The 16,016-nt window shown below is 41.5% G+C and overlaps 1 protein-coding gene across 1 annotated transcript in view; it reads right to left on the bottom strand.

Annotated features, from left to right (window-relative positions):
* The window catches only part of ADAMTS14 (ADAM metallopeptidase with thrombospondin type 1 motif 14), a 109,936-nt gene extending 103,160 nt beyond the window's left edge, over positions 1-6,776 (bottom strand). The window contains exons 1-2 of the mRNA XM_089508353.1: positions 6,689-6,776; positions 2,976-3,394 (exon numbers count right to left, since the gene is read on the bottom strand). Of these exons, the coding sequence (XP_089364479.1) occupies positions 2,976-3,394; positions 6,689-6,776 (507 nt within the window). The remainder of the gene's footprint in view (positions 1-2,975; positions 3,395-6,688) is intronic.
* Positions 6,777-16,016: the final 9,240 nt, after the last annotated feature.

Genomic DNA, 16,016 nt, shown 5'->3' with positions numbered 1-16,016 from the left:
GGAAGGAATGAGAGAGGGAGGGCTGGAGGAGGAGGGGAGGGACTTTTGTCCCCAATGGCGGCATTATCCGACGTCCCATGTTTCTTCATGAGCGTGTTGCACCTTGAGACTCTACTCTGTGTGTGTGTGTATATAACTGTTAAAATTGTTATGGAATTCAAACAATTAAAATGTCTATATATAAACTCATATAAAATATACACAAGTTAAAAACAGACTAAAACCCCACCTGCTCCATAAAACCACCCTGCTATGTATTATGTAAAGAAAGCCGGCATAAAGCCCTGGTGGCGCAGTGGTTAAATGCCTGTACTGCAGCCATTCACTCGAAACCACAAGGTTGCGAGTTCAAGACCAGCAAAAGGGCCCAAGCTCGACTCAGGCTTGCATCCTTCCGAGGTCGCTAAAATGAGTACCCAGACTGTTGGGGGCAAATTAGCTTACTTGCTAATTAGCTTACTTGCTGTTCACCGCTATGATCTTTGGAATAGCGGTATATAAATAAAACAAATTATTATTATTATTATTATAAAAATATTTTTACTTAGTGGCGAAAGGCCAACAAGGAGGAAGGGCATTCCAGAGGATGGGAGCAGCCACCAAGAAGGCTCTCTCTCGTGTTCTCACCAGGTGAGCCTGTGATATTAATGGGGCTGAGAGAAAGCTTTCTTCTGCAGACCTTAGGGTTCTTGCAGGTTCATATAGGAAGATACGGTCTCTCAAATAGTCTGGACCGAAGCCATGTGGAGCTTTATAGGTCATGACCAGCACTTTGAATTGTGCCCAGAAATGAACAGGTAACCAGTGGAGCTATTTTAACAAAGGAGTTATATGCTCTCTGTAACTAGCTCCAGTCAGCATTCTGGCTGCAGCGTTTTGAACCCGCTGAAGTTTCTGGACAGTTTCCAAAAGCAGCCTCATGTAAAGTGCACTGCAGTAGTCCAAATGGGATGTAATGTGTACACACATACACACACATCTCACATACGTATTTGTGTGTATACTCACCAAATCAATGGAAATTACAAAAGTCTTGCATCATTCAACAGCTAATCCAATGGATTTACCCTAGCTGAACTAGCAATTGGATTTAGACTTGTTCTCATTATTGGCATAGAAGGATGTGGCACAAATAAATGCAGAGAAACCTCAAGGGATATTGGAGGGAAGAGGACCCACACAGCAGAAAACAACTGCAGAAAACTGAAGAAAAAACTCCATCAGGTACTACTAATTCAAATCTGAGGTGGAAAATGTGATTTAGCTGCCAAGAAACATGCCATGCTTCCCATAAAACCTGCTGTGCCCACTCAAGCTGCCAATAATAGGATGTTGGAAACTGTGATGCATCAGGCTTCTGTTCAGTGTCTAACTGAAATCAGTGACAATGAAGAGGCCACCAACAAACCAATGCTGTACTACATCCAGAGCTAGATAAAATCTTGATGGTTTTCAAATGTGCATAAATTGCATTGCTGTTTCCATCAAGAGAGTGCAATGCTGGCAAGATAAGAAGGAACTAGACATTCAAAGTAACCAAGGTTGTCTTTCCAAGCCAGTCAAATCTAGGAACAGCACAGCTGTTTTATGGGACATGCAATACAAATAAGGATGCCATCAACTGAACCAGCCCCCTTCTGGTATACACACCCCAGTTTCACTTGACATCTCTTAGTTGACTTTAGGGTTGTAAGAAAATTTAATTTTAATATGAACCAATTCAATCAGTGCTTGAAATTATGTGAAATTGCTAATATGCTAGTGTTTGTTGTTGTTTATTAACTGTCCTCAACTTGACATTGACTCGTGGCAGTCTTATGGATGAGACACCTCCAAGACCTCCTATCCACCCCTGCTCTGCACAGGTTCTTCAGGCTCAGGCCCATAGCCTCTCTGATTGAGGCCAACCATCTTGCATGTGGTCTCCCTCATTCTACTGCCCTCTACCTTTCCTAGCATTATTGTATTTTCTCATGATTCGTGTCTTCTCATGACATAGACAAAATACAACAGCCTTAATTTAGTCATGGGAGTTCAGGCTTGATCTGTTCTAGAACCCATCTGTTTGGCTTCTTGGTTGTCCACAGTTTCCTCAGCACTCTTCTCCAGCACCGCATGGCAAATGAGTTTATTTTCTTCACTGCCCAGCTCTCATAAATGGTGATGTGGAACAAAATGGCTTGGATGGTCCTCATTTTAGTGTTAGTGTTAGTTATTAACATATTTGTGTAATGTGTTAGCATTTATTAGTTAACTCTCCCCAAAAAACAATTTAAAAAAAACTCTTTCAAAATAAATGTATGACCAAAATGTTTCCCCCACTTTCCAAAACCTCCAAAATAACCATTTGGAAAATGATCATTTGGAAAATAAGAGCAAGACTGGACAATATTCCAAGGGGATGGGGTGCAGTACACTTGCAGAACCTAGGGTCTACATTACTGTCATAGCTACCACAATTTAGTGCAACTGTGGTAGTTTTCTATGGCATCCTCCCACACTGTAGTCCTGCCAGTCTGCAAGGCACTGCATCTAATTACAGAAAGACAGATTTCAGTATTGTGGCTACTATGATGAAAGCCAGCAAGTGGGGAGAGAGCAGATTATTAAAATGGTCCGCACAAAGGGAGGGTTAACTGTATTTTTAACTTATTTTCCCTGGACTATAAGGGGAATTCCACTCAACAAAATAAAAGCTTGTGCAACAGTTATGATTCCTGCTTAAATAGGACAGTAAAAAAGGAATAAGGCCAGAAGTTGGCTAAGTTGTTCTTTTTTTTTTCCAGACTGCAATTCCTAGCATCCCCCATGACCACACCATGGTCCCATGACTACAACTTTGGATAGTGTAGCCCTAAAACATAACTTTCTGAATCTCTGGATAAAACAATGGTGTTTCTGTTACCTGACCAACAGGAAAGCAAAAGGTATTGTGTCTTCTGTGTGAGAACAAGTTGAATTCCCTTTTCACTTACCAGCCCATCACAATTGCTGATGGCCACCTTGGCACCTGGCATACCCGAGACTCCTCCTGTGAAGACGCACTCCCGCTGCAGAGGTTCCTGTAAGATCTTTTGGAAGTCCTCTTGCCACTCAGAAAAAGCACCAGGAGACACCAGCCGCCGGTTGGGCTTCAGACGAAGATGCAGTTCTTTGCCAAAAACAGTAACATTGAAGTAGTGCAAGTGATTCCCCGACATGCCTTGGTTCATAAGGGTGCTGCGGACCACCCTGCGCCGATCTGAGCGAGGCAGAGGAGCAGAAGGATGAAGAGTTTCCCCCCTTCTTGCTGCCACTGAGCCAGACACCACATGCGAGAGGAACCGTCCCTGGTAATCTGCACTGAAGGGCACAATCACACCATATTCACTTAGTTTCCCAGACAGGAGGAGCTCTATTGGAAATAAATACAGATAGACAAACTTCAATACATTCAAAACAAAGAGAAAACACTGTGTGTGTGTATAAAGCCTCCCTTTCAAAGATATGTATTGACTCTAGCAACATGGGACTTAATTTCACAGAAAGTCTTTGACCAATTGCAAGTCACAAATACCCCCCAAGTGAGTCGCATGGAGAAACTACTGATCAGGTGATTGAGTAACACATAGGTATTGCTGTATGCCTCCAAGTCATTTTTTTCCTTATGGCAATCCTAAGGTGACCCTATCATGGGGTTTTCTTGCAAAGATTTGTTCAGAGGGGTTGGCCATTGCCTTCCTCTGAGGCTGTAACATCCACTGGGGTCTCCAGAGTTGCAGTCCAACACTCAAACCACTACACCACGTTGGCTCTGACTGCTGTGTACTCTGCACCCAAACCAGATGAATTCTGCAACCTGAGCAAATGATTTCAAATATGCTTGCAAAACCTATCTAAACTATTTGGGGGGAGAGATTAATAATTTTAACTATTTTGCATGGTTTCTGCTTTTGCTGATTGCTGGAACGGACACACAGGATGTTGAATCCTAGCCTCCTGGACACACTGAAAATCTTGTGGCTGAATGCTATCGAATTTTGGGAGTTGTAGTTTGTGGTGGCACCAGAGCGGAGCAGTCTTACTGTGTAATACAGAAGGCATTGCTTGTATACTTTATCTTCACAGCCGCAAGCAGTTTTTTTAAAAACAACATACACTTCTAGTAACTCTCTTAATTAAAACCTAAGGATCTCAGCAAGTTGATCTAATTTGGAAAAGCGGTATATAAATAAAAATTATCATTATTATTATTATTAAGTTGCTTCTTGTGCTCCAAACTATTCTTGTCCCTTTTTATTTTTATTTTTGGTACATTCCCCCACTGTCACCCCTTCACTTGGGCATCAAAGTCCCCTGATGTTCAGTGGCACTTGCTTCCAAACACAGGAGGGAGGAGGGAAATCGTCCCCAATCATATATGCATGCTTGCCCTGAAATCCTGTCTCACCCTAAGACTGGGATTTGTTGGATTTTTGTTTAGCCTGCACTAGGACACAAAAGAAACAATACAGGAGCAGGAGCAGGTCCAATTCTGTGGCCCAGGAGCCTTGCTGTCTGCTGTTCCCAAGCAAGAGGAATCCTGGCTGCTCCAGGAATCCACCTGGACCTGTGTCCTCTTTCCAGCCCAGAACAACCAGACATGTCCTCCTTACAATCAAAAACCCCACTTCTAAAAGCTAGGCATGAAGAGGAAAAAGGCATCCTAGCTCCCCAGGGTGACCAGATGTGTGCTAACTGCAAAAGAGGGCAAAGCACCACAAAATGGAGGACATGCAAGGGAAAAAAATGTAGGGGCATGACCAAAGAAAACACTCAAAAAACTCCTAGAAATGTAAATTCAGGCTTCTTAGCCATGCTTGAAATGGAGGACATTCAAGGACAATGGAGGGCATGGCCAAACAAAATCTATAAACACTCCTAGAAATGTAGATTCAGGCTTCTTAGCCATGCTGAAATGGAGGACAGTCAAGAAAAATGGAGGGCATGACAAAACAAAAGCTAGAAACATTCCTATAAATATAAATCCATGCTCAAAACAGAGGCCATGTTGCAATTCCTCGTGGACGGGAGGTTGGAGTGTAGGACACATCCTGGAAAAGGAGGACCTCTGGTCACCCTGGTAAAGTCATGTTTCTCAGTCATGCTCAAAATGGAGGACATTTTGGAATTCTTCCTAGACACATGGCTGAAATGGAGGGTGTGTCCTGGAAAAGGAGGACCTCCTCCAGCTTTGTTGTTGCTGCATGCCTTCATGTCTTTTCTGACTTACAGCAAGCCTCAGGAAAACCTATAATGGGGTTCTCTTGGCCAGATTTGTTCAGAGGGGGTTTGCCATTGCCTTCCTCTGAGGCTGAGACAGTGTGACTTTCCCAAGTGGAGATTCAAACCCTGCTCTTCCATTATCCAATCCCCAAACCATTTATCTGCTGGCTATCCAAGCAGCAAGAATGCCTCCTTCAAAGGCTGGAGGCAGATCAGTTCATTTGCTCACCTGGGTAGCAACCCTCCATTTCCCGTCCTCACTTGGAGACTCTGGAGACCAGGGTTCAAATCCTGGCTCTGCCATGGAACCCCACCAGGTGAGATCTTGTGGCACCTTTGAGACTCACTGAAAGAAAGAAGTTGCCAGCAGGAGCTTTCGGTAGACTTCAGTCTTTCAACTCCTTCCTTTCATGCCTTGGTAGCTGTGTTGGCCATTTTAACAAATCCTAGTAAAAATCCACCAGGGATACCTTTATTGGCCAGCCGAAATGCACAATATACTTGTTGCAAGCTTTCGAAGCTCCATCAGCTTCTTTATCAGGCAAGATGTTGCAAACCAAGCAGCAAGCTTTCGAAGCTCTATGGGCTTCTTCATCAGGCAAGAAATCGTTATGCGCAATTACGTGATTTTCCCAGGATATTCACAGGCTAAACTCCTGATCTTCTTCATGTGATAAACTCATACATACTGATTCTCTAGACTTAACACACGGCTATAGGTCCAAATACTGGGTGAGTTGGGGCAAGTCACTCTCAGCCTCAGGGGAAGGCCATGGCAAACCCACTCTGAGCCAGTCTGGCCCTATGACAGGTTTACCTGAAGGCTGTCGAAAGAAGTCAGGAAGGACTTGAAGGCAAAGCCACTCTGGAGTTTATCACACGAAGGAGGTCGGGAGTTTATCCAGTGAATATCCCGGAAAAATCACTTAATAACATGAAACAATTCACACGACGTCGCACAACACCTGCCATTAAAGTGGTCACAAAGAACCATGAACGCGCATCTTCTTACTTTTGGGATTTCAATGACAATGCGTTTCCAACGTCGCTTTATCTGTGCAATTACTCACCGTTTTCACTTTATTGGTGAGATGCTTTTAAATGCGCTTTAATCTCTCTTTAATGCCGAAATTAGCCCCATGTGATAAAACTCCTCTGAGCCAATCTGGTGCCATGACGGATTTACCTGAGGGTTGCCAAAATAAATCAGAAAGGTCTTGAAGGCAAACCCACTCTGAGCCAATCTGGTCCTATGATAGGTTTACCTGAGGGTTTCCCTGGTAAGTCAGAAAGGACTTGAAGGCAACCCCCCTCTGAGGGAAAAAAACCCATGCCAGGGTGGCCTTAGGCCCTAAAGGCAGACAAGAACAAGCCCAACCACAAGGAGCCCAACCATCAGGAGCCTCCCAGCTGAAGGGCCCCTTGCTCTGCCTGGGGGGCTTACCTTGGGCTCTGGCTCCTCTGCCTGCAGCCAGCCACCAGTGGAGAGGCACCAGGCAGGAGAGCATCACATAGAGGGGAGGCGGATCCATTGGGCGGAGAGGGAGACCCCCAAGGGCCAGCCAGCCAGCCCCAGGGAGAAGGGGAAGAAGCTCCCTCCTGCCTGCCTGCCTGCCTGCCTGCCTGCCTTCTTGCCTGGTCAGCCCCAGCAGCAGGACCACTGCGCCCGCCTCCCCTCCATACAGCAGCAGCAGCAGCGCCAAGGCACAGCCACTAGGAGAGTCAGCCAGCTGAGCAGCAGCAGCAGCAGCAGCAGAGCCTCTGAGGGAGGGAGAGGCGAAGGAGAGCCAGCCCCTGCCAATGGGATTTGGGGGGGTGGGGTTGGGGCTGGAGGAGGAGGAGGCTGGAGAGGCTCCCCCCCCCCAGTTGCACGTGGCGCTCCCAGCCCTCCTCCACTTGCCATTGGCCAGCTCTTTGGGGCCAAACCCCACCTTCTCTTTCTTTCTTTCCTTCCTTCCCTCCCAAACTCTGCTCTGCTTCCAAGTGGTTTTCTTCATTTGGGTACTTCAGCTCCCCAAAGTTACACACACGCAGACCATTGGCCAAAATGGCTGAGGTCCAAAAAACAACAGGAGCACCAGAGTTTGGGGATGAGGGTCCCAGGAAAAAGGACTTTCCCTCATGCAGCCTTGGGGGGGGTTACATTTTTGCATGTTGTCATTTAAAAAAAAAAATCCTTTTTACTGTTTTCAATGGACTGTTTTAATTGGGGCTTTTTTTAGTGTTGTTTTAATGGGTGTATATATATATATATATATATATATAGTCGAACCTCCTTATCCACAGATTTTTTTTATCCACGGATTCAAGTATCAACAGCTTGAAAATATATATATATATTTTAAAGTATAAATTATAAATAGCAAGCCTTGATATTGCCATTATATATAAGGAACACCATTTTACATAAGGGAGACCATCAAGGGATAGTTAAGCGTCCACAGATTTTGTTATCCACTGGCGTTCTTGAAACCAAACCCCAGCGGATAACAAAATACACACACATATACATACATATATATATATATATATATATATATAGTGAGCCACCTTTGGTTCCAACTTGGGAGAAAGGCAGGATGGAAATAAAATATAATAAACAATAAATAAATAAATAAATAAAACCATAAAGAGTGGTTCCCTCAGAAGAAGCAGAGAGGCAGGCAGAGCGTGTGCAGAGGTGGGGGAAAGCCCAGGAAGCACAGCCCTCCCCGGTTCTTCCTCGCAGTCCCTCAACCAAAAAAAGGCAGGCTTTCCCACCTGTCTCCTCAACACCTGGGGATGCTGGAGGAAGGACACCACCAAATGCAGACGGTCGTCCTTCAGGATCATTTGCTGCTACTCATCCCTTCGTGTCAATGACTGACTCTGTTACTACAAATGGGGAGAAGCCTTTTATTTAGCTGTTGCATTTCACTGGCTACTGGTTGGTTTCCGAGCACAATTCAAAGTGCTGGTCATGGCCTATAAAGCCCTACACTGCTTAAGTCCAGACAATTTGAGAGACCGTATCTCTCCATATGAACCAACTAGAGCCCTAAGATCCTCAAAAGAAGGCTTTCTCTCAGTCCCACCACCATCCCAGGTTCGTTTGGTGAAGACATGAAAGAGAGCCTTCTCAGTGGCTGCTCCCACCCTCTGGAACTCCCTTCCACAAGAGGGAAGTGGTGGTACGGTAACAACGTTCTGTGCAGTCATACTGGCCACATGACGATTGGACTATTGTAACTTATTCTTCATGGGGCTCTTCTTGGGCAGTTTGTGCGAAAGGCAGCAGCCAGACTGCTTAGTGTGCATTCTACTTGTGCACACAGGACAGCATAGAGCTGAAAGACCACCTCTGCTTGCAAGTTAGATAACAAGCCATATTCAAGGTGTTGTTTTGGGCTCTTTGTGGGTCAAGGCCCTCTTCAGTTCAATCCCAAACTATCTTGGAGACTGCCTTCCACCATATAGATCAGTGGCAGCTGGTGGTTCCATGTTAGTGGGACAGTGACTCCATTCAAGTGTTTAGCAAACTTGCTCCTTTCAATCTTGGGTTTTAACATGGGAGATACCAATTGTCAATGATCTAGATCACTCTGGTCTTTATATTTGGAAGAATGGGAAGCTCTGCTTACTCTGTGTTTTCATTTGGTTAGAGTAGGGCCCCACCATATAGAATGACCCCCAATTAAAATTTGGCAAGCTCAGTAATGGTTTGAGCATTGGACTAGGACACTGGGATACCAGGGTTCAAATCTTTGCTCAGCCACAGAACCCCATCAGAAGACTTTGAGCAAGTCACTCTCTCTCAGCCTCAGAGGATGACAATAGCCAACCTCTTCTGATGAAACTTGCCAAGAAAACCCTATGATGAAGTTGCCTTTGGCTCACCATAAGTCGAAAACTGCTTGAGGCCACACAGCAACAACAATTCTATCGGTTACCCTTGGTTTTTAATAAATAGTTTTAATGAATTGTATAGTTTTTATTTATTTTTTCTTCTGGCTACTATTTTAATATATGTTGTAGTACTGTGAAAATCATTAGGTTTTTTTTTTACATGATACATGGATATATCCTTAAATAAAATAAATACATGCTCTGTAAATGGCAACCACAAGGATGGATGATTATGATCTGAAGCCTAGCACAGAAGGAGTGAGTAGGAGCCTGAGGCTTTCCTTCTGCCCTACCACCCTGATTAAAATTGTCTTTTCCTCCTCCACCACTAGGGTTGCCATAAGTCAGGACCTCCAAACCGGGACAAATGTAGGGCAAATGTAGGACAACCTTTTCAAATGTAGGGCACATTTTATAAAAATGGAGGACATGCGGAAAAAATTGATGCTTTTTAAAAATGTTAATATAAATGCATGTTTCTTAGGCATGATCAAAATGGAGGACATTTGGGCATTATTCCTAGTCAGATGGCAGAAATGGACTTCCTTTTCTGCCCAAACCACCCCCCTCCATTCCAAAACACACACAACAGCACATTTGGGCACTTCCCGTGGCTTTACTTAACATGGCCTCTTGCATAGTTCAGAGGCTTATTCCATAATCAAACCCCTTGAGTTTAACACTTAGCATGGTTTAACATGGCTATGCATATTGAACATGTCAAGGTGGTTTCACAAGAAGTGGATTTGCCGTTTCAGGTTTCTTGCACCAACTCTACTTCTCAGAAGTGTGTACTTAGTCAAGGGACTGCACATGAGTTTGTAAAAATCAGAGCAGCTAACATTGGCCATGCCTGAGAGGCTTGCTGATATCAATATCACCATCACCATCATTGTCACAACAAGGGAGACTTGTTAGCATTAAAAGCACAAAAAATACACCAAAACCACACTTTGGAAGGTGACACTCTCTCAACTTCAGAAGCTGACTCAAATCACATCATCACCACACTATCATTGTCGAAGCAAGGGACAATTGTTAGCATTAAAAGCATCAAAAATACACAGAAAAGGCACTTTAAAATGCACTTTAAAAATACAGTTTAAAAAATACAGCTTAAAAATGCACTTTAAAAATACAGTTTAAAAATACACCTTAAAAATGCACTTTAAAAATACAGCTTTAAAATGCACTTTAAAATACAGTTTAAAAAATACAGCTTAAAATGCACTTTAAAAATACATTTTAAAAATACATCTTAAAATGCACTTTAAAATACAGTTTAAAAATACACCTTAAAAATGCACTTTAAAAATACAGCTTTAAAATGCACTTTAAAATACAGTTTAAAAAATACAGCTTAAAATGCACTTTAAAAATACAGTTTAAAAATACAGCTTAAAATGCACTTTAAAATACAGTTTAAAAATACAGCTTAAAAATGCACTTTAAAAATACAGTTTAAAAAATACAGCTTAAAATGCACTTTAAAATACAGTTTAAAAATACACCTTAAAAATGCACTTTAAAAATACAGCTTAAAATGCACTTTAAAAATACAGTTTAAAAATACAGCTTAAAATGCACTTTAAAATACAGTTTAAAAATACAGCTTAAAAATGCACTTTAAAAATACAGTTTAAAAAATACAGCTTAAAATGCACTTTAAAAATACAGCTTAAAATGCACTTTAAAATACAGTTTAAAAATACACCTTAAAAATGCACTTTAAAAATACAGCTTTAAAATGCACTTTAAAATACAGTTTAAAAAATACAGCTTAAAATGCACTTTAAAAATACAGTTTAAAAATACAGCTTAAAATGCACTTTAAAAATGCAGTTTAAAAATACAGCTTAAAATGCACTTTAAAAATACAATTTAAAAAATACAGCTTAAAATGCACTTTAAAAATACAGCTTAAAATGCACTTTAAAATACAGTTTAAAAATACAGCTTAAAATGCACTTTAAAAATACAGTTTAAAAAATACAGCTTAAAATGCACTTTAAAATACAGTTTAAAATACATCTTAAAAATGCACTTTAAAAATACAGCTTTAAAATGCACTTTAAAATACAGTTTTAAAAATACAGCTTAAAATGCACTTTAAAAATACAGTTTAAAAATACAGCTTAAAATGCACTTTAAAAATACAGTTTAAAAATACAGCTTAAAATGCACTTTAAAATACAGTTTAAAAATACACCTTAAAAATGCACTTTAAAAATACAGCTTTAAAATGCACTTTAAAATACAGTTTAAAAAATACAGCTTAAAATGCACTTTAAAAATACAGTTTAAAAATACAGCTTAAAATGCACTTTAAAATACAGTTTAAAAATACAGCTTAAAAATGCACTTTAAAAATACAGTTTAAAAAATACAGCTTAAAATGCACTTTAAAATACAGTTTAAAATGCACTTTAAAAATACAGTTTAAAAATACACCTTAAAAATGCACTTTAAAAATACAGCTTAAAATGCACTTTAAAAATACAGTTTAAAAATACACCTTAAAAATGCACTTTAAAAATACAGCTTAAAATGCACTTTAAAAATACAGTTTAAAAATACACCTTAAAAATGCACTTTAAAAATACAGCTTAAAATGCACTTTAAAAATACAGTTTAAAAATACACCTTAAAAATGCACTTTAAAAATACAGCTTAAAATGCACTTTAAAAATACAGTTTAAAAATACACCTTAAAAATGCACTTTAAAAATACAGCTTAAAATGCACTTTAAAAATACAGTTTAAAATGCACTTTAAAAATACAGTTTAAAAATACAGCTTAAAATGCACTTTAAAAATACAGTTTAAAAATACACCTTAAAAATGCACTTTAAAAATACAGCTTAAAATGCACTTTAAAAATACAGTTTAAAAATACAGCTTAAAATGCACTTTAAAAATACAGTTTAAAAAACACATACAGTACTTCCTCCTTCTCCTTCTCCTTCTCTTCCTCTTCATCCTCCTCCTCCTCCTCCTCCTCCCTGGCACCAAAAAAGGGCAAAGGAAATGGCCCTTTCCTTTCCCCTCTGGCTGCAGCCCAGCCCAACAGAGGAGGAACTCCTCCTCCTGAGTCTGGCTGGCCAATGGGGGCAGACTGGGGCTGGAACAGCCCCGCCCCCTGCCAGCCCTCACAGGCTGAGGCCTGGAGGACCCAGCCTCAGGAGGAGGAAGTCCTCCTCATTAGCCCTGCGCGCAGCTCTGCAAGGGCCAGCAAAGGCAACCTCATCCACCCGGGACAAGGAGGAAACCGTGCAGGGACGCCCCCTAGTGGTCAAAACCCGGGATTGTCCCGCCCCCAGCCGGCTTATGGCAACCCTATCCACCACCAGCACCCTGAAGTTGTTATTCCTCACAATGGCAACTTCCTTCATGGGGGAAACTGCACTTCAGAAGTGAAATTTCCTTTGGAAAAGGGTTAATCCTTCCTTTCTGAGTTCCTGTGTCCTAAGAAGCCCCAGTTCACCTCAGGTCCTCTCCTTTAGACTGCACCTATCATGGCTGCACATTGGTTTTGTTTTTAAATGCAGCTTGAGTTAGGTGGGGAAAAATATCTCCTGCTTGCCTGAGCCTCACGTGTAGTCTGGAGCTGAGGAAGGGATTCATTCATCTTCTGGAAATCATTAGTCACTCCAAGATCACACCATCCAAATGCAGGAAGATTGTGCAGAAGCCAACATCAGCATCACATTTCAGCGATGAAAACGAGACAATATTGGTTTTTACAAGACAGCTTCAGAGTCCCCCCCCCCCTTCCCGGCTGACTCAGATACAGTATTGTTAGCTACAGTGTTCAGTATCAGGGGTGAAGAACCTTTGGTATCCCAGATATCTTGGACTTCAGTTTCCACATTCTCTTCCCATTGGCTAAAATTACCGAGGGTTCTGGGAGATGGTCCAAGACATCTGGAAGACTAAGTTTCCTAGTCCCTGCTCTATGGAATTTTCACACTCCAGTATGCTAATCTATCAATAATTAACCCTTATGATACAAGATATCAGATATCCTGGGTATCTAGGATATAAAAATGTGCTTAACTACTTTTTGTTTGGTCTGGCACAAGATGTCAAGCATCACACATGCAAACAGAGTAGAAACAGCCAACATTGTGCAGGCAGACAGGACAACTCTATGGAAACAAATACCTCTGGCGGACTGTGGTCTGCGCAAGGCAGTGCCTCATCCCACAGTGGATCACAGGCCACCAGCAGCAAGTACTACTAGACATAGGGCTCAAAAATATTTTTCAATATGAAATTTCAAATTGTTTTATAATGTTCAATGTTGTTATATGATGTTTTGCAGCTACTAAAAGCTAACATTTTTATTGTATATGAATCACATATATATCCTTTGTAGATCATGTTTTTTAGATTGTTATATGGGCCCATACAGACAGGCCAAAAGAAAGCTGCTTCGGGTCACTTTGGAGGTATGCTGTTTAAATGACACAAGCATCTTAAGAGGCCAGAAGCCGCGCCAAAGCCACGCTCCAGTCCTAAAGACTAGAGCTCAGCTTTGGTACAGCTTCTGGCCTCTTAGCATGCATGCATCATTTAAACAGCATACCTCCAAAGTGACCCGAAGCAGCTTTCTTTTGGCCTGTCTGTATGGGCCCATATATTATTTTACTTGTTTGCATTTTGTATTATTATTATGATTGTATTATTTGTTATGTTTCCTTTTACTATATATGCTTTGTAATGGCCTTTGGCTAGAAGCAAGAAACTGGATTGAATCAAAACTAAAAATTTGGCTGTGGCCTCTATGATTTCTCCACTACCAAAATCCAGAAGCCCTACTAGGGAGCAAGAAAGAGGGTCTCCTTCCTTAAGGGATGAAGGAGATTGGGCATTTTTCAGTTTTGCTCAGTTGTACCAGTCCTACCAAAGCCTGATGATGCAGCTACTCCGGATTGAATGGAAGCCAAGCTAGGGCTCAGCACTGGCAAAGTTCCTGTCCAACTCAGAACAGTTGGAGGGAAACCAGCAAGAAAATAAAACAAGCTTCATTTATATACTGCTTCATACCGCCTAAGCAGTGTCTAAGCAGTTTACAACTGTAAGCTAATTTTCCCCCAACAGTCTGGATACTCATTTTAGTGACCTTGGAAGGATGGAAGCCTGAGTCGAGCTTGAGCCCTTTTGCTGGTCTTGAACTTGAGTGAGTGGCTGCAGTACAGGCATTTAACCACTGTGCCACCAGGGATGGATTTACCATCCCTAGGATATAGAATGGATTTACCATCCCTAGGATAGCAGATCCACCAGCCAACCATGTTTGGGGACATGGGTATGGCTGGGGTTTACTCTAAGCTTTCCCCTCCCACGCTGCACAAGAAGTGAAAGAATTGGTATCAAGGAGATGCTTCTCCCCAACCCCCCTAGCAGCATGTGTTATTTTGTGTGGTCACACATGATGCAGCCATCCTGTGGCCCTACCCCCAAGAAGCATGGAAAATTGGGACAGTCATTTAGTTGGACCCAATAACATATTATTCATTTAAGCAATTTTCTTATCTGTTTCTTTATTTTTTTCTCATATATTTGTTTTTAGAAATAATGTTGCTCCTGGTGACAGTCTATGCTGCCAACTGCACAAAACAACAACAACTATTTCCTCTGCTGTTTTTTCAGTAAATAAAATGCATCCAATTGTACATTAGAATAATGCCTGGGATGTGGAAGCGATCAAGATGAGCCCCTGACCTTCAAAATTTACTATTCCATCACCATAGCACTAGAGACTACTCTGAAGAGCTCTAACCCATTTGTTGTAAAAGACTGAAGTTTGAAACATATTTATAGAAGAAGAGTCTTCATCTGAGTAAACATACAGAGGACTGCACTAGGTTCAAGTGGCACATTGCCACTACTCCCTTTATACTATAAGACAGCTGCAAGGAAGGAAAGTACCCTGTCTCCTCCTCCATCTGACAAAGATCTTCGTTTTCATGTACAATTCTGTGATGAAACTTTACAACATCTGTTCTGCATGATACAAATCATAAGCAGTAAAGCATAACCGCCATATGATCTTAAGTGCTAACAGCTGTCTGCAGAGGAATCTCCAAGGGGGTCCCCAGAAATCGTGATAGGACTTTGCAGCTCCTAGGATTACCAGAGCAAATGTTCAAAAATAAGTATATGACAGTGTGATATAAATCGATGATGCTATGGAATAAGGATCATTCTTTGGGAATGACACTTACCTACCCAGTATATCATTCCATCTGTTCAGTCCCCAACATAGTGGGACAAGCACTGAGTCCTTCTCATAGAAGGAGTGCAGAATTCAAACTATCTGGTTCATCAAGCAAGTTTAGTGCTTCTGGCATGAGACTGTAAAGCCTGTCACACCAGAACAATTCACTAGCAAGCTGATACGGAAGGGATTCCTAGATAGCAGGTCTGTAATACAGTGGATCCTTGTTATACGCTGGGGTTTGGTTCCAAGATCCCCCGTGTATAAGAAAATCCGTGTATGCTCAAGTCCCATTACATATAATGACATAGCAAAATGGTGTCCCTTATAAAAAATGGAAAATCAAGGTAAATTTATACTTTTTTGGTACATTTTCAAACCGTGTATGCTTAAATCCGTGTATAAAAAATCCGTGTATAAGAAGGGCCGACTGTATACTTCTCTTTCTCAAAGTGAGAGACTCAAAGGGTATCCTAAAATGGTTGAGATGCTCCTATGCCACCCCAAAATTTGAATTCTTTTGACAGATCCCATTCTAGATCACTTGGAAAGCTGGAGAAGAAGGGTGTTGTTACAGCAGAAGCTTCCCTGGGACAAGAAGGAAATGCCCATTTCCTTAAACAAATGATTACCTTAGAAAAATGAACACAGTGACAATGAACCT

Source organism: Sceloporus occidentalis, unplaced genomic scaffold (genome assembly GCF_023333645.1).
Source record: "Sceloporus occidentalis isolate IW3139 unplaced genomic scaffold, rSceOcc1.0.p SCAF_2, whole genome shotgun sequence".
NCBI lineage: Eukaryota > Metazoa > Chordata > Lepidosauria > Squamata > Phrynosomatidae > Sceloporus > Sceloporus occidentalis.
This window is presented reverse-complemented; position numbering and strand designations above follow the sequence as displayed.